The sequence below is a fragment of the Phodopus roborovskii genome, unplaced genomic scaffold (genome assembly GCF_943737965.1).
Source record: "Phodopus roborovskii unplaced genomic scaffold, PHOROB, whole genome shotgun sequence".
Lineage (NCBI taxonomy): Eukaryota > Metazoa > Chordata > Mammalia > Rodentia > Cricetidae > Phodopus > Phodopus roborovskii.
Window position 1 is genome coordinate 3,366,759 of NW_026126424.1, and position 20,968 is coordinate 3,387,726.

At 49.4% G+C, this 20,968-nt stretch overlaps 1 protein-coding gene across 5 annotated transcripts; it reads right to left on the bottom strand.

Moving 5' to 3' along the window:
• Positions 1 to 614: 614 nt before the first annotated feature.
• Positions 615 to 20,303, bottom strand: Pitx2 (paired like homeodomain 2). 5 transcript variants are annotated; one of them, XM_051185520.1, is made up of 5 exons: positions 19,878 to 20,303; positions 16,064 to 16,119; positions 15,475 to 15,612; positions 4,288 to 4,493; positions 615 to 1,876 (listed from the first exon to the last, which is right to left on the bottom strand). In XM_051185520.1, the coding sequence occupies exons 2-5, from the start codon at positions 16,107 to 16,109 to the stop codon at positions 1,313 to 1,315; spliced, it is 954 nt and encodes a 317-aa protein (XP_051041477.1). In that variant the 5' UTR covers positions 16,110 to 16,119; positions 19,878 to 20,303; the 3' UTR covers positions 615 to 1,312. The 5 variants fall into 5 exon arrangements, with proteins under 5 accessions (XP_051041477.1, XP_051041478.1, XP_051041479.1 ...); XM_051185521.1 differs by lacking the exon at positions 19,878 to 20,303 and adding an exon at positions 16,517 to 16,661; XM_051185522.1 differs by lacking the exon at positions 15,475 to 15,612 and having other exon boundaries at positions 19,878 to 20,292.
• Between the last annotated feature and the right edge of the window lie 665 nt (positions 20,304 to 20,968).

Consider the following 20,968-nt stretch of genomic DNA (forward strand, 5'->3'; position numbering starts at 1 on the left):
TCGACCCCTGGGCTCTTTGACAACACTGAAACGGCTGTAGTTATTAGAAATGGTCTTTGTTTCTTTTAATGTCTCCAAAGGACTTGGAAATAGTAATACAATATAAATGAAGGATCTCTCTACTTAAGCCTCCAAGATAAACGTGGAGGCCTAAATATTTTGAACTGAGGTGTTTCCTTGTAAATTTATTATAGAAGTGGCCCGTCTAAGAAGTTTATGTGTATAAACTGTACATGTGTACACACTCCCATATTTCTACGGAACAGTTTACCGGAGGTGTGGTTTCTCTCTGACTGAGTAAGCTTCGGAATCATTCCAAGCTGGTTGGCATACCTCGAAATTTCTTTCACCTTTCTTCTTTCTCTGGTATTGTTTGCTAACAACAATGGCATTTTATGGATTTAGGCCAAAGAAAAATCCTAGGCACATTGCATGTTGCAGCTCCCCCCCCCCTCATCTTTTGGGTTCCGATGAATACCTAGAAACTATTTCTACTGAATTTAAGTACTACCCTGTATGTTTGACTAGGCAGGCAGAGGAAACTGGTTTGTTTAGGAGGCAGTGACAGACACCCTGGCCAGGTGACAGAGAAAGGGAGAAAAAATCCAGACCAGTTTGTATGCAGTATATTTTACTCCCAAGAAATAAAACACATTTTTTTTCATATTTGCTGAAAAGTAAAACGATAATATCGTACGAAATGTTATACACAGGATAGGTTGTACATAGCAGTTTCAGAAACAATGCATCCACCAGAGAAACTATTCTAAAACATATTCACACATTTTTATAATAATAATATGTTAGAAACATACAGTGTGGCATTTAGTATATACATTCCTTTGCTCGCAAGCGAAAAATTCTAGCCGATTCTGTATAACATGCTTTCTTTTAAAGCCTAGACTTTAAAAACACTGTCGTGATAGTACTAACAACTGCTTTTTATAAAATTAATTTGACATTTCGATATATATACATCCTTTCAGTCATTTTAATGTTAACAATGCTAAACTTAAAAAATAACAAGCTTATAGTAATGTTAAAATGTCATATCCAGTCAAACATTTGTTGGTGTACGCGTTCTTGCAACTGTAGGAAATACTTTCAGGGAAGGACGTCAGACACTTGGGGGCGTTCCTTTGAAATCAAAGGCGCGCGCTCTCTCTTTGAATTCAGTGGTTTCTTTTCCTCCAATATCGTCGTCTTCCTTTTCTTTCCGTAGTGCGCACGACCTTCTAGCACAATTCTCAGTCTTTCTGGGGCAGAGTTGCCCCCTCCGACAGTCCTCGGATCCCCGCGCACTGGGCAGGGTTCACACCGGCCGGTCGACTGCGTACTGGCAAGCACTCAGGTTGGAGGCCGGGTTCTGCACGCTGGCGTACCCGAAGCTGGAGTGCTGCTTAGCTTTCAGTCTCAGGCTGGCCAGGCTCGAGTTACAAGTGTCCCTATAAACGTACGGAGGAGTCGGCGGCGCGTAAGGACAGGCGGGCGTCGGCACCGCGGAATTCAGCGACGGGCTGCTCAGGTTGTTCAAGTTATTCAGGCTATTGAGGCTGGAGCCCGGGACGCCGGTCACCGCTGAGGGCACCATGCTGGACGACATACTCATGGATGAGATGGAGTTGGGCGGGGAGAACATGCTCTGTGACGACAGGGGGTTGACGTTCATAGAGTTGAAGAAAGGGAAGCTCTTGGTGGACAGGGACGCCGACGTGAGGCCCTTGGCTGCCCAGTTGTTGTAGGAGTAGCCGGGGTACATGTCGTCGTAGGGCTGCATGAGCCCATTGAACTGCGGCCCGAAGCCATTCTTACACAGCTCGGCTTGCTGGTTGCGTTCCCGCTTTCTCCATTTGGCCCGACGATTCTTGAACCAAACCTGGGGTGGCGGGGATAAAGGATGAGCCAGAGGACACAGAGACCGTTAAAAACTCGTCCACACAAAGTACCAAAAGCCAACCCGGGTCACACTCTGGCCGCCCGGTGTCCCTGCGGTGTACAAGGCGTGCAAGCCATTGAGAATAGTGAAAACAGCCCTGGTGCTCGTCCCAGGCCTTGGTAACGCTCTGAGGCCTAGTCCGCTCCAGCTACAGAGCCTGGGCTCTGGCTGTGCCATAAAGCCTATGGGTCTCTTGATCCCCCAGTCTAAGCCCTATTTGGGGTCCAAACATACTGTAAAATAAACGGGACCTTTCTAGGACCTTGGAAACTTACTCCATCCTAAAGCCACTGATGCAGTGATGGGGACCAGAGGGACCGGGAGGGCGCGCACTCTCCTCCCACACAGCCCCTCCCTTCACTCCAGTACCTCCGCGCTCCCCACCCCACCCCACCTCCTCAAGGAGCTAGGACCCGGATGCTATACACTTCTTCTCCTAGAAAAAGAAAAAGCAACCAAATAAAAGGTAAAAGACCATCTCCTTTTGTCTGCTTCTTAAAATCCAGGAGCTAGGCAAACTGGGAATCCTGGACCAGCCTGTCTGTAGCCCTCCACCTCCCTGAGCTTTGCTCTGTAACACCCCACTCCCACTCAGGCCTCGCCAGTTACGGGTCAGCTACGAGCTCAGGTCTAGACGGGACCAGAGGAGTCGTTTGGGCTTTGCGGGAGGCTGCTCAAGCTGGCCAGCCCCCAGCCCGCGTCCGGTGGCCCTGCCGCAACCCCTCTTCCAATCCACACCGGGCCGCCGGCCGCCCTAGACAGTGGCTTTTGTGTATTGGAGCGAGGCCTGGCCTAGCAGCCCAGAGCTGACACTTGTGATGCTGCACATTACACGTCTCTGTCGCGCCCAGCCGTCTACTCCGCGTTTTTTTTTCCTTTTTCCTTTCATTTCTGATTTCCTTTTTTTTTGAACCCGATTGCTATAAAAAGCAAGCCCCACGCACTTGGCTGAACAACTAAGCGCCTGGAAGGAGGTAACTGGAGCGAGCACCCGCTGTAGAGGAACAGGGCCTCAGAAAAGCGGGTGTGGCGGGAGGGCTCTCCCCGGGGACTTCAGTGAAAGACAAATTGTGTCTTTATTTTAATTACTTGTCATTTCTACTCCAGGCCTTCTAAACTTTGACCAGGAGGGAAGAATACGTGCGAGGCCCACTGTTCCCTGATGCTAAAGAAAGACTGACCTTGTTCAAAACCTGGCTGCCCCCGCATGAGCGCTGGCTCCCCGCAGTTAAACTAAAACCACTCCTCACTTCTCGGCTCCTTTATCTGCCGGCAGAGCCTAGCCTGCCTCAGTGCCGCGCGGACAGTGTCTGTCTCCTTTCCCTTGCTTTGGGAATGCACTTGAGTTTTTATTTTCGTTGTTGTCTAATAGTCTCTTTTTCTTTTGTCCTCCTCCCCCTTCTTTCTTACCCTTCTACACTGACCGCGTTTTATAAAACGGCGTTCTCTGGAGTCTGCTGGGTTCTGTTTTCCTCTTTCAGAATCGTAACTATTTTGGAAATGCCTACCGACCGGTGTTAAACCAGGATGCTGCTACTGGGTAATTTATTTAAGCTTTTTATCCCCCCCCCCCGCCGGTCCGTAAAGGGGCAGATTTGCTACAGAGTGAAGGTAAGCTCTCTTTATAAACCTATAACTATAATTAAGCGAGGGGTGTGAGTACAGCCTTCAAAGAGCTGAACTTCCTCGAGAAGATAAATAAACCAAATTGAAACGTCTTTCTTCTCCTTTCTTTCTAAAAGTGCTAGCAGAATAGTCGTTACTTCCAAGGATTACAAAACTAGGTAGTAGAGTGTGAGAGAAGTCTGAATAGCTGAACACCCCTCCCGGGAGCAGATCCGAGAGCAACTCTTGCTAGCCGAAGGGAGAAAGGGCTGGGCCAGGCTGGGCGCGAAGGTTTTCTAGTGAGGCCAACCCTTGCGTGTTTCTGGAGGGGTTTCTTGTTCTAGGAGCACAGGTTGGAGCCTGTTCACAGCTCCTGGCGGGGAGGGATTTTATTGGCGCTTGTCTGGCGACGGCAAGCCGGGAACACAATGCCCTTTGCTGAGGAATGCCCGCGCGGCTTAGCTTGGGAGGGCGCGGGATGGCCCGGCAGAGAGCGGATGAGGCTCTCGGCGCCTGCGCCAGGCAAGCCGCTCTGCCTGGGAACCCGGAGAGTAACGCCGGGCACACTAGCCGCCTAGAGGCCTTCCACCTTTTCTTCTTGTAAAACTGCTTCCCACCGGCGCCCTGGAGGAGCGAAACTGCCTTCCTTCCAACCACCACTCTTACCACCAACCCCCGATCTGCAGGGTCTGAAGCTTGGCAAAGGCCTTCCCCCTAGATTTTCCAGACTGGGTGCTGGCTCCTACCCGGACTCGGGCTTCCGTAAGGTTGGTCCACACGGCGATTTCTTCGCGAGTGGACATGTCTGGGTAGCGGTTTCTCTGAAAAGTGGCTTCTAGCTCCTGCAGCTGCTGGCTAGTGAAATGAGTCCTCTGCCGTCGTTGCCTCTTCTTTTTGGATGGGTCCTCGGCGCCCACGTCCTCATTCTTCCCTTGCTGGCCCTTGTCTTTCTCTGGAAACAAGACAAAACAAAACAACAAAAAGAAACACACAGCTTCGGTCAGATTCCTGCTTGCAAAATGTGAGCTCCTAACCGGATCGGGTAGCAGAGATAGTAGAAAGAACCAGGCTGCTGGAGGGAGACTAGGCTGTGAACGGGCGGCTCAGGTCCTTAGGGAGCGTGGTGTCTGGGGGTGAGCGGTGGAAGTGTGGGTGTGTGCACCCCATTTCCTTCCCTCCCCCAGCGCCGCACGTTTTATTTACACGTTTATCTCACAGAGACGATACACTCATTTTTTATAGCCTTTGCACACAAGCATACAGCATCGAGAAGACACGGATCTTTCAATACACGCACATGTGCGTGCTTTACAGACAACATCCCCGAACCTCAGATTTCCTTAAGGTTTAGGAAGGCCAGGAGAGTGGATGTTGAAATACAGGTAGGAACGCAAGTTGGCCAGCTCTTCACAGGGTGGGGAGGTAAGCCCCGTTGCCAAGGGCCTTTCTAAGTAGTTTTGGAAATACTTTTTAAAGGAGAGAGCCTCCTTGGGAGGTAAAGGCCAACAAGAGACTAGGAATAGGATGGTGGGGGCGGCCTCTGAACGTCCTTGGAAGGAAATGCTGAAGCATTTGTGATCTAAGAAACTGAGGGAAGACCAGGGTAGAAAGGGTGGCGTTTGTCGGATTACTTGAGCCAAAGGACCCAAGACGATGGGGACCGAAAGGAAGGGACAGGGTCTTCAGAATCACGGCTCCCGGAAGTTCTGCGTTGAGCTAACAGAACAAACACTCCCACCACGCCTCCCCCAGGAGGGGGCGACTTCCTAGGGGATCAAGAGGACCGGACCAGGAGGCGCCTGGGGGCTGCGCTCAAGTGTCCGTGGGGCAGCGCGGCGCCTTACCTGAGGCTTCAGGGCTGGAAGTATCAGAGATTGTGTGCACCTCCAGTCTGTGTTTGGAGGAGTCCAGGGAGCGGGGCTGACCAGGAGCCAGGACAGAAGCCATGGCTAACGCCTGGGGATGGTGACAGAAGGGTGAGGAGGCGGCCGACAGCTTAGCCCCGGCTGCTCGGTGCTCCAAGGGCAGCGGGCCTTTCATGCAGTTCATGGACGATGGAGTGCGGCGCCCTATGAGTCCAGGGCTGGCGCCCGCCGTGCCCCAATAGCTGCCGGTTTTGGGTAGCACTCTAGGCACCGAGTGTCCCGGGGTTAGCCGAGCCGGTAGAGCTAGGGGACGCAACCCCTGCCGAGCCCCTCGAGCCAAGTTCCCCCTGTCTTCTCTAGCTGCAGGTTCCAGCCAAAAGTGTTCGGCAGCCGAAAGTCAGGGAGCCAGCGGAGTCTTGGGGACGTGGGCAGGAGGGAGCCGCTGCGAGCCTCTTTAGGGAGCTGACTTGCACGATCCAAAGCGAAACAAGAATGGGCAGAGACCCTTTTCTTGTCTCCCTCCCTCCCTCAAATACCCCTCCAATAAGGACAGTTAAGGGCGCTCTCAGCCCGCCCCCCCGCGCTGCAGCCCTGACAGCGATGTGTCAAGAGTGACAGGGACAGGTAGCTGATATTAGATCCCCCGCGGCGGCTGCAGCCGCCACGGCCACGGCGCTGGCCTCCGAGCACACCCTCCGCTGCGCGCACGCACACCCCCGCGGGCGGTCGAGCTGGAGCCGGGCCCCGCCGCAGCTCAGCTCCAGGCACCCCGGTGAGCGACGGGCAAGATCTGCGGCTCCGCGCTTCCCTGTTGGCCTAACATCTTAAAACCAGAGGCGGGCTTCCTGGTGGAGAGACGTCACTCTGCCGCGGCCCTCCCCAACTCTCCCCGCCTCCGCCTCCTCCCAGACCCTTCTCGGGGTCGGAGTGACGTGGCTCCACACCAATCGCGAGGCCCCGAGTCGCGGCGAAGGGATGGTTCGGTCTGCACCTATCAGCAGTGCGAGGCCCAACTAATTCCTAGCCGTGCCCACCCGGTCTACACAGGCGCGCTCCTGGGAATTCTGCTCCCGCCCGGCCTAAGGCGACCTGGCTTTTGGTTAGGGCTGGAAGGTGAAAAGGGGAGGCTTGGAGCCGGAGGGTTGGGGAAAAGGAAGAAAAGTCGAGGACCGAAAGGTGTGAGGTTCAGCGAACAGCCGGTACCCTTCCTTTTGTGTCTCACCACATCCATTTCTAGACCAGACCCCACCCCCCAACCCCCCACCCCCGGGCCAGGACAGAAAGGAGATCTGCTACCTAAAGCTATGAAGTTTAAAACATCAGCAAATCACCTTTCCCATTTTAATTCCGCCCCCCACCTCATTCGCCTGTCAGGTGAATGTCGCACTAATCTGAGGAAGCTTTACTTTAATTGCAAAGAAGACAGAGTCTTGAAAAGGCAGGCTAATAAATTAGAAATCGAGAAGAAAATGGACCCGTCAAAAGGAAATTACCTTGACTTTAGTCGAACAACTGCTTGGTGGTTCACTCTGGATTTATACATGAATAAAAAGTCGCCTCAAATCACGTCCGCTGTAATGCTTATTAGTCCCCAGACAGAAAACTCACAATAGAGTAGAAACCCTAACCCAGCGCTTTCGAAATGCTGAAAGCTTATCCATTCTACTTAACGTTGATTAAGACACATCCTAGATCTTTCAAATTCCTTGTACACTGTATTAAGTTCGTCCTAGCCAGAGAGAGCTATGCTTTAAATTCGACTCCCTTGTTTACTTTATTATCAATCAGATTCAAATCCAGGCTTTAGCCCGTAGAATCAACAACCTTGAGCTAATTATATAGAAAATATGCCTTAATGAATTTCCATACAATTAAGGACGTTGCCAAATGACCAATTTCAAGGATGATTTTTAACAGTCATTTTCTTTTCCTAGGGAGCTCAAGGCTGTCTTGAATCATTAAAACACAGGCAGAAACAGTAGGTTTGCGCTAAGGGGAGGGGGGGAGAGCCTAGAGGACTGCCCAACTAGGACAAGCAAAGTCTTTTTCATTTATATAAAACAAAACAGATCACTCATGGAAACACCAGCATGATTCGGCGTTATTTCAAAGGAAATTTAAGCTCCAAAGAAGTAAATTTAAATACATACATCCCCCCCCAATTTGTTGTGGAACTGGAAGGGAGGAGTCCACTCAGTCTTGGGGTTCTTCTTACCTAGCTCTCTGGAGGTTGTGAGTATGAGATCTAGTGAAACACACACACACACACACACACACACACACACACACACACCTTTTGTCCCCCAGCCTAGGTCAGCAGAGGAACACAAAGTAATCTAGCCCTCTCCTCTGTGTTCTGCATTGGTGATTGTTTTACTGTGGAGTTAGTGTTATCATCGGGAATGTAATTTGTTTGGCGTTACAGTCAATGATTTGCAACGCCAGTATAAGGAATCTTCAGCAAACTCCCTCCTAGCCATTTTTCACAAGGTTGAGGAACTTAGCCTGGCACTAAGCAGATGAAACTGACTACAGATTTATTTATAACATTTGTCTCTCTTTTATCCTTATCACCTCTCCGGCTATAACAATTCCTCCCATCTTAAACACACAAGACCATCCAAAGGACCAACAGGAACATTGCTTCTGGTCTTGTCTTACCACTCTTATTCCAGTCTAAGAATTTGGGTAATAGGAGAAATTTCTTCATAAGCTTTAGGTCAGCACTATTAGTTTCTAACCTTTTATTCTAACTCACCTCATTACACACACACACACACACACACACACACACACACACACACACACCTGCTCAGAGCAGAACTCATGCCCTTGTGACAGATCTGAATTAACTGAGGCTCATGCATCCAGCTATATTAGGTCCTCCAACCTTGTCACTAAATTATACACATTACACCATCAGCATGTTGGTAAAGAAGGTTAAATTAATTTACATTCTACTCATTATCTGGTGCTTAGATGACGCATTTTATCCCTGAGATTTGGCGGGCCAATCTCCTTCTCAGACCCCACAGCGTTTCGCTGAAGACAATGTTCTTACATTTGTAGTGGGTTTTAATCTGATAAGACTCTAATTTGCTTAAGTCTCTTAAATAAGGGTTTTAAATGTTTCTAGCCATTTTCTTATTGAATTTCCTCTAATTCCCTCAAGATCATAAAGTATATGTGTAAAGTAAATATTTTCTCCTGTGCACTTGCCAGAGAATGACCTACAACTAAGCCAATATGAATCTTTGCTGCCCAACATATTCTACTTTCTTCTTTTAAACCTCACCATCACTGTGGGTGTCACAATGCCATAGCCAGGGGTGCTTCATTTCATGATGAACTCCATGGCATCGAAGCATGCAAGAGTATGGTGGGCATACTCTTCTTTGCCTCGATATTTGAATGCTGAAGTGTCAAAACCAGTTGTTTTTTTGTTGTTGATTTGTTTGTCTTTGAGGCTAGAGATTGCAGAACTGAGCAGGTGCCAAAGACCCACATAGTTTCAAGATCATCTCATATCCAACCCAGAGACTTCCAGTTTAAGCTTTGATGGTTTAAATTTTGGTGAAAAAACACGCATGGGGTGAAGGGGGGGGGAGCTCAGCCAGACCTCCAAATGAGGGGAAACCCAAGGGTAAGTGGTTGTGTCCCATAGTGCCAAATTATGAGACATTTGGGAACAATACAGATATACAGACAAATAAGTCTAAATATATGTAAATATATATATATATATATATATATATATATATATATATATTTAGATTTCATGGAGCCACTGAGATCAAGAGAACAAAGACATCCAAGCAGTATTCAGAGAATGCTGACTGAAGTAAAAACAATTGCATATCATTGAGGTATGTTCACATATACATCTATACACACACATGCATGTATGTGGGCACACACATACCAAACAACTGATGCAAATATATTTTAAAAAATGTTTTCATAGCCATCTGACCCTCTCCCACTTGCTCTGTACATGCCAGCCAGTCCTGATAGGATGTCAACCTTCTAAGGATCAAAAGGGTTCATGCCAGAGTAGGTAGTGGAGGTGTGTGATGGAGACCAAGAAAGGCTTTGAGGTGAAGATTCAAGGCAGTGACCCAGTTTGGAGTTTGAATTAATTATGTGAGATTTGTAGACAGTCACAAATGACATAGACGAAGAGGAGGTCAAAGTCAAATCATACTTTCAGTGAGTTTGGTGCTACTGCGAACCCAAGTGGGTTCTTCTTGGTCGAATCTAGACATGATGGTGACTATAGCCATCATTAGAGGAGTCTTCTGTTCAAGAAATAAACAAAAAGGAAGGAAGGAAGAGGAAGGGGGGCTGGGCTCTGCTATGAGTCTTCTTTGGGGCCAAGGAAAGCAAGGCTAGTGTACAGGGCACTAGTGGTCCTATCAACCACTACTCCTTCAAACAAAGACCCTCCAGGAGGGAAGTATGTGGCACAGGGTCAGTCAGGCGTGTTTTGAGCTGGTCTTTGCCACCGATTACCCGTCTTAAAGTCTTACTCAATTTCACACTCTTTAGTGTTAGTTGAGCAAACTAACTCCTGGTTAGGTGAGCAGAGTACATCTGTCTGGGAAGTCCCTTTTGGTAGTTGCAGAGTATGGGCTTGGACTCAATCAACTAATTCTCAAATTTTGTAAAGCTTCTGCCCTCAGACCTCACCTGGAAGATGGCTCAGTTAGAGGTTTCCCTGAGCTATCCGGCCATAAAGAGGGGCTCCCCCCTCTCTCTTTCTGTCTGTGTGTGTGTGTGTGTGTGTGTGTGTGTGTGTGTGTGTATGCATGTCTGTGTGGAGGCGGGTGCTGCATAGCCCCAGGTGTCTCAAGGACCAGCCCTAGCCACTTAATGGGTAATGTGCACATGGATGCTGTGAGGCACAGAGGTCAGAGGAGACTTGGCACCTTTCCTAGATAAGTGGTCTCTGAGTGGGCTTTTTTCACATACAGGATTTGGAAAGACATCGCCCCCCCACACACACACTCGCTCATGAAAGTGACTAATCCCCCCCAAATTAAAAACTTCTTTGGTGTGGATTATTATTATTTTTTCATTCCCTAAACTCAAGGAAAAGTTCAAGGTTGTTAAAGGGGAGAATTCAGCTGTGAATCATAAGATCAACCAACACTGTAGTCCTATAAAAACATACCCAGTAGACTACAGCTGGTAGAGCTCCTCATCTCTAGTCTAATTCTCAACCTCTTTAAGTGGTTTGGGGTGATAACTTAAGAGTCCATTAGGGTGCCACTGGAAAGTATCTTCCACTGCCCAGTGAGAAAAATGGGAAAGACTGGGGGTGGGGAGGAAGGGGGTGCTGACACCACGGACCCCAGAGCAGCCAATGTCCCTCACGCGTTTGCACGTGAGTGAGCATTTCAGGTTCACTAGGCACTCATTCCATCTCTAGCAAGCATCACTTTACTTAGCTGTGAGACTGGTATAGTTACATATGACTTAGAGGCATGGAGAAGAGAGAGAAGGAGGAAAGGAAAGAGAGAGTGTGAGACAGGAGAGGAGAAGGAAGCTGAGAAGAGCAAGGGCAGGAAGAAAACGAAAACGAAAATAAATATAGACACCCAAGTTGGGAGCAAAGGAGGTGCAAGGGACTAACTGAAGTCACTTAAAAAATGATTGGATTAAACCAGTCCTCTCTCTCCAGCTCATGTTCACCTCCTTTTCCTATTTCTCTCCCTCTCCCTTCTTTCTGTTTTTTCTCTCCCAGACATGCTGGTAGCTAACATTCGGCATTAGTTGCCATGGTGACCATAAACCACATAAATCCAAAAATACCCACCTATAATCTGAGATGAAGCTTTTATTTCCCTAGCGAAATAATATTTTAAAAGCTGTCAGCTGACAAAAAAGAGGAACCCACCTCATTGTAGTAACCTTAGTAATGTATTACTCTAAAGGTTTAAATTAAAATGTCAGCCCGTTGAAAACATGCTGGGAGAATCGTGGGCTCTCCACATCAGATCCTCACAAAGAAGTTGACTCCATCACTCCCAATGGTTGTTACACACACACACACACACACACACACACACACACACACGCGCGCGCGCGCGCGCGCGCATGTTCTTGCTCTACTATTTTCTTTCCTCCACCTCGACTATTTTAGTCTTAATGGACTCTAATCACTGGTTTGTAAAAGAAGGGGGTGTCCTGTTGAGGCTTTTTAAGGACCTTTTGTGTTGCACGTGGGTATTAATCGATTTGGGGGCGGGTGATCTTCAGATGGCTTTTGGATGGGTTCATCTTAAAAGAAGCTTAGAAGGGAGAAGAGCTCCAGAGAGCAAAGCTGCGTTCTGAAGGGTCGAGCGGTCAAGTTCGGTGGTTAGCGAAACCTAGAAAGGGTGGATCTTGTCTCCCATTCTGGCCTCCTTTCCCTGGGGAAGAAACTTTCCCAGTTGGAGTCCCTGGGGAGGGGCCTGCGGCTGCAGTTGGGCCTTCTGTCTTCTAACTTGGGCTTGTTGTCTTTTGCCTATCTTGGATTACAGGGTATTCGCCTAGATGAAGAGCCATTAATTACCCATTCAGTCAATATTAGGAAGACGACAAAGCTTTTTACATAGGATTAAGAAGACATCAGATTGTTCCATTAGTATATTCCTGCTCACGAATAAGCTTTCGTTATACATTTCCTTTTCCCCGGAGTCGCTCTAACAACTGCTGCATATATTAACAGCAGTCTGTGCGGAGTTTAACAGCCTAAGCGGTCTAAAGAAACTTTGAGTGAGATCGGAGGCGGTTGGGAGGACCGCCACCTGCAGAGAACGCTCGCCACCGATCATCAGGGACTAACTACCTGGACATCTGGTACAATTTCCCCGTTGGGACTGGGGGTTGGAAACCACAGGCAGAGAGGCGGCTTCTGCCAATAGACTGCAGGTTCAATGGTGGTGGACGAGGTAGATACCTGCCACCATCCAGCTCTCCCCTCGCTTGGCTTTTGCAAGCATTGACTCTCCTTCAGCACCTCTATCTTACTTCCTAGCCACAGCTGAGATCTTTTCTGCTTGTAACCTTCTTTCTCGGGGCTCAGATCCCTGGCCCACACACCACGATTTTGCATTTTGCTACAGAAGGTTTAAGCGGCTCCTGTTAGAATGTCTCCCAATTAGTGGCTGCTTACCAGTGAAGGAAAACCGAGTAGTGGTGTGTGTGTGTGTGTGTGTGTGTGTGTGTGTGTGTGTGTGTGTGTGTCTAAAATTAGGAGTCCTCGAGCTTCGCCAACAGATTTTGACTAAGAGAGTGGGGGCCTACGAGGGAATAGTGCCCAGTCAAGGGCCAGAGTTTACTCTTGTCCTCCAAAGAGTGTTGAGCTGGCACAGCGGGAGAAGGGGTGTGTAGGGACCCAGGGTGTCAGTAGGGACCTTAGAGTTTCCTCCTAGGCTGAGACGATCTGCCACTTGGTGCCATTAGAATACTTTCAGCCCAGCCATTCTGTCAAAGCTATTTAAAAATTAATGGCATGGCTGGGGGGTAGGGGGAAGCAGGTGACTACTGGCTGCCTGTCACAGGGCAAACTGGACAGGCTTTGAGGCCAAGCGGGTAGCAGCGCTGTGGGCTTCCTGCCCTATTCTACAGAAGTGACTCCCAAACATTCTGCACTCTGTTCTCTTCCTGAAGGTCAAGACCATTTTAAGAGTTCCTAAAAAACTCATGCGAAGTCCTCAGCTGGCCTCTGTTCCTTTCTGAAGGACTGGTCAAAATGCCTCCCTCTCTTGGTGCCAGGCCATCTCTCTCCTCTACTAATTCTCACAGCCCCTACACTGCCTGATGGTGGGTTTTGAAGAAGCCTGGTTTAAGTTGGATGCAAACCGTAGTCTCCTTTAAGAAGCAGGCAGGGTGTTTGAAGGAGGGGAGGTAGGTGCCACCCTTGAATATCATGGCTTTCTCTTTGTCATCAAATGTTAAATTTGGAAACATGTTTTCCTTTTTAAAATAAAAGGAACTTCAAAAGTACAGAAAATAAATCCTAATCAGAAGTTTGCATATTTCATAAGCTATTTTGCTAATACTCAAAAGGTATTTAACTCTGATGACCTTCCTGCAGTGACTGAGGGCTTTTGCTTACTTGTGTATGAGTGTATGGCATTTAAAAAAAAATATATATATATATCAATTCACACACACACACACACACACACACACACACACACACACACACACGAGACACCCCAGTAGAAAGAATCAAGGTTTTCAGTATCTTTCCCCATCACATGTCTTTTTAAAATTAATGCTGTTAAACACGTTTGGACAGCAATTTTCTTTTCTCTTTGGTCGAAAGGAGAGGGGTTGGCAGTGTGTGTGTGTGTGTGTGTGTGTGTGTGTGTGTGTGTGAGAGAGAGAGAGAGAGAGAGAGAGAGAGAGAGAGAGAGCGCCTTTCATATACAAGTTAAAATAATCAGGCCTGAATGTAAAGGCCTCTCTCCTGTTAACAAAACACCTCAGTGGAAAGTGGACTCCATAGACTCCAGACACATTCTGCCCACCTACAAGAATCTTATCCCATCAAGGACTCTTTGAAGGGGTTCTGTGCCTCTCATCTAGAAGGCAGGTCACCTAGCCTCAGAAACAATTCTCTGGGTCAACGAAATGAGGGTTGGGGGTGGGGTCGAGTCCTTGGGTCACAGCCCCAGGATGTAACTCGCTGTCTGCTACATAGCCCGCCCCCTGCGAAGTCACATTCGAGCTCCCCTGGTCCGGTCAGAGAGGAGGCCGAGCTGGCACAAAGAATTCTGCCTGGGAGTCATTGCTGCTCTTGATTTTTAACCATATCCCAAACATTCTCCGGTCTAATAATTTATTTTTACGACCGATTATCAAACAGAAGAAGAATTTAACACAATCTTAATGACAGAAATCACCCGACATTATCTCTGCATTGCCCCTATTTAACCCCTTGGGGTTAATCCCGGACAAGTGAGCGTTTAACTGGCCCAGCAGGACGACCGGGAATGTGTGCAGTGTCCGGCAGCCAAGCTACAGCTTGTCTTAGAAGGTTTATTTCAACAAATGATGCTTTCCCCCCTCCTCAGATACCCGCAGAAAGCTTTTCTTTTTTTCTTAGTAATACTTTTTGTTTACTTCACGGGAGTTCCAAATTGCCCCCTCTGGCACACATTAGTTGTGTCCTTACACTTTAATCCGGAAGGAGGGGGTTAGGGGCCAAGGGCTGTGGGGAGTTTTATCTCCTCACACTATCAAAGGTCAACAAGCTCCTAAGGTTGGGCACTTAGTACGGAGACTGCAAAACCCGGAGAATAAGAAAAACCTTAAATTGGAATTTTAAGTGTATTCCAAATGAAGGCTTCTCCATCTCACATTCACAATACATTATCTAAGGACAAATTTCTAGTTCTCCAAGGCCTTGGCTGTGCGTCGGAAACTTGAAAAAAAAATTTTTTTTTTAAACCTTTTGCCCAAGCTTGCAGAGTGGTCTAGGATGAAACCAGCCAGTCAAAGAACCACATCATCCAAGCCCAAGACCTAATAGTACATCAACTGGGGCTCCTTAACAGAAACTCACAATCTCAGCGGCCCTCCTGTGCTGCGCACAGTTGCTGTCTGTTGTCCGAACCCAGACCCACCGAAACGAGCCTTCAATACAACTTTGCAGGGTTTGCCTGACGCCATAATCTGCACCCACCGGCCTGGGTGGGGCATGGCTGTGAGCTGCAGAGACCGGGTGGGCCCTGAAGGGACTGCGTGCAGTGGGACCGGGCGAGCGACAGAGGTCGCTGTTGGACCACTTTGCAGGCCAGCTGGAGCGGTCGTGGTAGGCTGGGCCGCGCGTTGGGGATCAGACCACAGGGAGAGAGAAAAGGGAGAGGTGTTGGGTCTCAGGAGTGCAGTATAATTTGTGGAAAGGAATTAAAGTCCCTGGGACGGCTGCTCCGCGTTCTACCCAGAAGCCAATTGTCTAAGTTTTGCAGCGGGACACCGGCTCTGGCGGCTTCGCCCTCCAGTGTTTCACGGGAGGCCCACAGTCCCGGAGGCGGGAGCCCGGCGCGCGTCCTGCGCTTCCCTCCCCCTTACCATTGGCGCCGGGATGCTGCCGCGGGAACAGCTTGCTGCTGGCTGCCTCTTTCCGGCTCTCGGGAGAGTCCGTGAACTCGACCTTTTTGATTTCCGAGTCTTTGGAGAAGAGACATTCAACGGCCGCCGGCTGCACGCCTGGGCCGCGAGAGCGCCCGCCCCACGTGCGGTGGCAGGGGACGCCCGCAGAAAGGAGCCCCGGGCGAGGGCCAGGGTTAGGGGTTGAGGTGGGACGGAGGAGAAAGAGGGACAGAGAGCAAAGACCCCGTTAGAGAAGGAGCGACCGCATGCCTAGCCCCGGGACACCTCGCAACCCAGTGCAGGCGGTGATCTGTCCCTGTGCCACCCGTTTGGCAGCCGGAATGCGTGTCAGGGTAGACGTCGCTGGTTCACCTGATCCCAAACCTTCCCCAAACGACAAGGCCGCGGCTGTACTAGTTTGATTTCCTTTTTGCATAGCCTCCCCCCCCCCCCCCCCGAGAAACTCCAGTTGCGGCGAGGGCCTCTCTGCGGAGCCCGGGCTTTCTTGTCGCCCTAGCTTGGCGCAGTCTCGCTTCCAGGGACCCGGGCAGGAGAAGTGGGTTCTTACCTAATTGCACACATGCCGACACTAGTTTGCGACAATTGGTCTCCATTCCCCGTTATCTGCAAAACAGAAGAGAGGCAGGACTTTGAGAAGTGGCGGCCATCGGGAGCAAGAGGCTCAAAGGCGGCTGCTTGTGGGGAGGTCAGGATCAACTCCAGCTGTTAAGCGCCTACTAGGTGCTGGAGTTCGGCACGCTTGCTTCTTCCGCCCCAGAGCCTCTGGGAGCCGAGCATCTCTTCCCTGCCTCGAATCCAGGACTCCCACCGATGTTTACCTTGAGGAATTTATATCCCCAGATGCAGGGGAAAGGCCCACAGGTTAGGAGGCCATTAAAACCGCGCGGGCTTCTGCAGAAGCTGCTGGGACTACGTTCAAGGGCGCCTAGGCCGGGGAACAACCTTAAGCTTATACACCATTTGGGGGTGGGTAGAATGGACTTGTCTTTAGAAAGATCACCATTCAATACGGTGTTAGTCAGTTTGAGCTCAGCAAACATTTGCAGAAGGCCAGAAGCAGCTTGCTCCGTCCTACAAAGCAACTTTCCCTCCGGTTTCTGTAATTCGGAAAGAAAGGGAATCTCGGCCAAGGGTACTCCAGGAGGGAGCTGAATTAAGGCCTCTCTTCCACCAGGAGCCGCGTTTCCATATTTAGCCACGCTTTTCCCTGGAGATACTCATCCAGCCATTTATTTACCCTAAAGTATGATTTAAGATCGTAGAGCTGAGATACGGCTTGAAGAGCCGGGAGACCCAGGCAAGAGTTTCTGGAGGGGCCGCCAAGCCCAAAGCAACAGTGCTGGGGAGGCTGCTCCTCCAGTTTCTGCCTTTCCCGTCTTAGGCAAGCTAGATCGTTTTCAAATTTCCAACCGCAGCTCAGACAGCCAGGCTTTTGACGCGGCCCCCTTTCTTTGCCACAGGCAAACCGGGTGAGGTGGGTGGTGGAGGGCTAGATGGAGTGGTTGCTTTCAGGACAAGAAAGGAAAGAAGGCGCTGGGCTGCTCAGGCCCCTGTGATCTCCGCTCCTGACTCTTGCTAACCAGGGTACGCCTGCAATCGGAGGGTCCATTTCTCCTAGAACCCAGGGCTGGAGGTGGGAGCCGGCTTTGCCAGGCTGGTCGAGGGACAGAAGCAGGCCTGGAAGCAGAGGGCCGAGTTTTGGCCTGAGTTGCATTTCCAAGCTCTCCTCAGCCTCTCCTGGAGCAACACAAGCTCCAGGGGACTCTGGCCAAGGTCGCACTGCATGGAGGAGGGGCCGCCCGGTGTGGTGGCCTGGGGATCCAAGAGTGGGAAGCCACACACAGTTCCCCCCACCAGCTAGTGAGCACCGGGGTGGGGACTCTGCCGATCCTTGTGGACCCTTGGGCCCAGAAGTAGCAGTTTGGCGGCTCCAGATTTAGCGATTCTGCAGTAAAATCACAGGATTAGTCCCTGATTGAGATGTCTGTTCGGGAGATATTACAAAATTCATTATCACAGCTTTCTACTAACTCGATATGAAGTAACACAGATGGGATTTTATTAGTCCAGACTTCAAATGTTTACTTATGATAATTTCGGGGGAAATTTGCATGTCATCATCATTTCGATAATCTTTTTTTTTTTTTTTAAATGTCTGAACTGGCTGCATTATTATCCGGTAGCCACAGCATTGCAGATGGCAACTGCAAATAGTTTTATTTATTTATTTAATTATTTATTCTTAAGGACTGAAATATACAGAAAAGAAGGACCTGATCCTTGGGTGTAAAGTCAGTTACTACACATTTCCCCCACCCTTTGCTTTGGTGCTGAATACCAAACAAAGCAATAGGAAGCAAACCTTCAAGAACCAGTAGGCTTCAGCCCAAGGAATGAAAAGAACAAGCCAGTGTCCCTTAGTTCCTTGCTACATGATGTCCTTGTCACTTAGAGATGTATTTTGCAGCGGTATGGGTCCTGAAATTTTAATTTTATGCTCCATATAATGACCAAGTCCAGTCTAAATAAATGAGGAAGAGTTTTTTTTTTTTTAAAGAGAGTTTTCAAGCCTTATCTGATGATACTTAAACTTGCCCCATCAAGGCAGCTAACGTGTGACAAATTACACTGCCAGATTACAACAATGGTTTCGATGGCCAATCTCAACATATTATATAGGAGACTTTCCCTGATTCGAAGTTATTCTCATACCAGGAGTTCACATTCTGGTTGGAATGTATATGCCAGGCAATATGGTGCGGGTCAACTTCCATTCTATATCATGATCATGATCGTGTTAAAAAGCACTACACAGCAATTAGCACGCACAATACCACTCCAGCCAGACAGAGAGGCAAGCGCTAAGAAATAGAGCAGCTTGCTTACAAATAATTTCCGATGTGCAAACATAAGAATAAAACAGCAGAAGAAGCTACGGTCCTCATCATTCCAAAAATCCTTCTCTATTTCACCCCTCCCCACTTATTTATCCCAGAGTAGAACCATTTCATGGAACCCTGAAAAATGAAGGGCACGAGGACATATGTTTTAAATGAACTAAATTGGTGTGATTAGCCAGTAAATTAATTTGCAGTGGGTAATCATTTAAGGAAATTAAGACACCACTTTAACACAGCTCTGTGTCTGACCATGTGCAGGGCTTTAACACTGTGTGGAATGTGTGCTTCTGGAGCATTGGAAGGGGCAACCGTGCTCAACTCACAGGACAAAGCAGGGCAATAACTTAAGCATAGTTTTGCTGAGGCAAAGCAAAATATCCTATGCGTGAAATAGCTACTTAATTTCTTTTTAAAAAAATAAAGTTTGATTATAGGAATCCTGTGCTCATTTTCAATCACATCAAAAAAAAAAAAAAAAAAAAAACCCCTCAGTTCATTTTGGTTATGATCTTTGTTTTTGTGAAATTATTGGTATATGCATTTTAGGTGGAGTTGTCTTCAAATGATAATTCTTTTGATTAGAACATCTTTAGTTGTGATTAATAGTCTGAAAAGGATACAAAGAGACTTCTTAAAATCAGATTAATTTTTCGTTGAATAGTTTAGAATGTATGAAAGCCTATTATTGTAATTCATAATAGCAATAGTTCCCCCATCTTAATTTTCCTTAATAAAATACAGTACTCCTAAATAACAGGAAAAAAAGGTCCCAGCTCCTAGGATAGTTTGATTTCTAAATTGTTTAGGGAAGGTGATTAAATTGGAATAAAAATATTGTATTTCTCCGGTTTGGAATCGCATTTTTTACTTAGTTACCGGTTGCAAAACAGTTGCCTCGCTGCATCCAGTTAAAATGCATCTTCTGGTGTACAAGGTTGGAGTTGACTGGTGATCAATTTAAAGGTTTTATAATCCGAAGTAATTGTGCAGGCTTGGCATCTAGGCCTGGCTCCCAGGTAATTCGCTTGGGCCTGAGAGGTCACTAACTGCCAGTTAAGATGGAATCTCTTTTTTTCCAATGGGTAATGATGGGAAGGGACTAATCTATTCCAGTAGCAGAAACTTTGTAGCCGGCCCTTTATCTTGGGTCGGCTAATCCTCGGCCGGAGGATTTCTCCTTATCCTGTGGGCATCGAGATTTCAGGGAAGATGCCTCGTTTTAAATGCCAGCCATGTCTGGCTTCCCCTCGACTTCAACGCCCCGGCAGGATTGTTCTAGTTTCTGCGGCCGAGGACGTAAAGAACAGGGCTTTCAGCAAGATCTGTTTGCCAACTGCGCTACCTCGGGTGAAACAAGCCCGGAGAGCTACAAATCACACAGGGCGGAGGTTCTCCAAAGTGGAACAAATTTCCAGACTCGCATTATCTCACAGCTCTGTGGGAGAGAGGGCCTCCACTTACCGGCTACCGGAGAGAGCGGCTGTCTCCGCGTCCCACCGCTTTCCAGGGTGACTGCCAGGCGGCTGGGGCTCGGGCTGCGCAGCCACCGCCGTGGAACGGGCCTGGGGGGAAGCGCCCGGGTCGCGAGGGTGCCAAGTTCCGAGAGGGTCCACGCGGGGGGCTGCGAAAGCTAGCGGGCGCGGGCAGTTTCTGTCCGCCGCTGCTCTTCAGTTTTCTCGCTCGGTCTCGCACTCTCTCTCCCCTCCCTCGCTCTCATCCCTCTCTCTTCCCTCGGCTCCGACTCCGTGTGCGGAGTGACGTGACGTCAGCAGAGATTCCACCAAACTCCAGTGCACAGTGGCGCGCGGGCGGGTGGCCGAGCCTGTTGTGCGCTGGGCGATCAAGGAGCAAGCACAGCGCTTGGGCCACTGCGGGGGGAGCGTGCAGGGGCGACCGAGGGGACGCGGGACGGCGCGGGCTGGGAAGTGAGGCCCTGGGGCTGGGGTGGCTGCAGCCCGGGACGGAGCCCCGGAGGGGGGGGTAGGGTGAGGTGGGATGGGGGAGGCAGCCGAGCAACCGGGCTGGGGGCTTGCACCCGGGCTGGCCCTATTTCAGGAGCCAGCACTCCGGCTGGGGAAGTGGGGGGGGGGACGAAGAGGGAGGACAGGGTGGAGGGGAAGGAAAAGGATTACGAGTCAAAACCCGGGCCCTTCTAAATCTGAGGGGGGGGAGCCAGAGCCTGGGGAGACAGTAAACCCACCAGCGCGCGGAGCAAAATCTGCGTTGCTCACGAGGAAGGGGCAAGGCAAGTGGCCCATGATATGAAACAAAGGGCAGTATGCCTTCCTTGGTTTGATTCCGGTGAGGCTTCGGGAGCGTGGGTGTGAGTGTGCGCGCGTGACCTCCTTTTAGGCCTGCACAGTAGAGGAAACCTGGTTACAGTACAGAAGTGACTTCAGGGGCTGTGGGAGGGGAGGGAGAGATCCACAGAGGGCAGCAGTGAAAGGTGGGTGGATGGAGGCGGTGGCGGTGGTGTGGAGAAGTTGGGGAGATGGGGTGAGCCCTCAGAAGGTGCGGGGACCAGAGCAGCGCGCGGGGGTGGGGGTGGGGAA

Bases quoted from the DNA above. Each gene is read 5' to 3' on its own strand.
- Pitx2 (XM_051185519.1), bottom strand. From the start codon at position 5,590: ATGAACTGCATGAAAGGCCCGCTGCCCTTGGAGCACCGAGCAGCCGGG. The intron at 4,494-5,385 runs GTAAGGCGCCGC...TCTTGTTTCCAG, and splicing joins TTCCAGCCCTGAAGCCTCAG to AGAAAGACAAGGGCCAGCAA. The intron at 1,877-4,287 runs GTAGGAGCCAGC...CCGCCACCCCAG, and splicing joins TTACGGAAGCCCGAGTCCGG to GTTTGGTTCAAGAATCGTCG.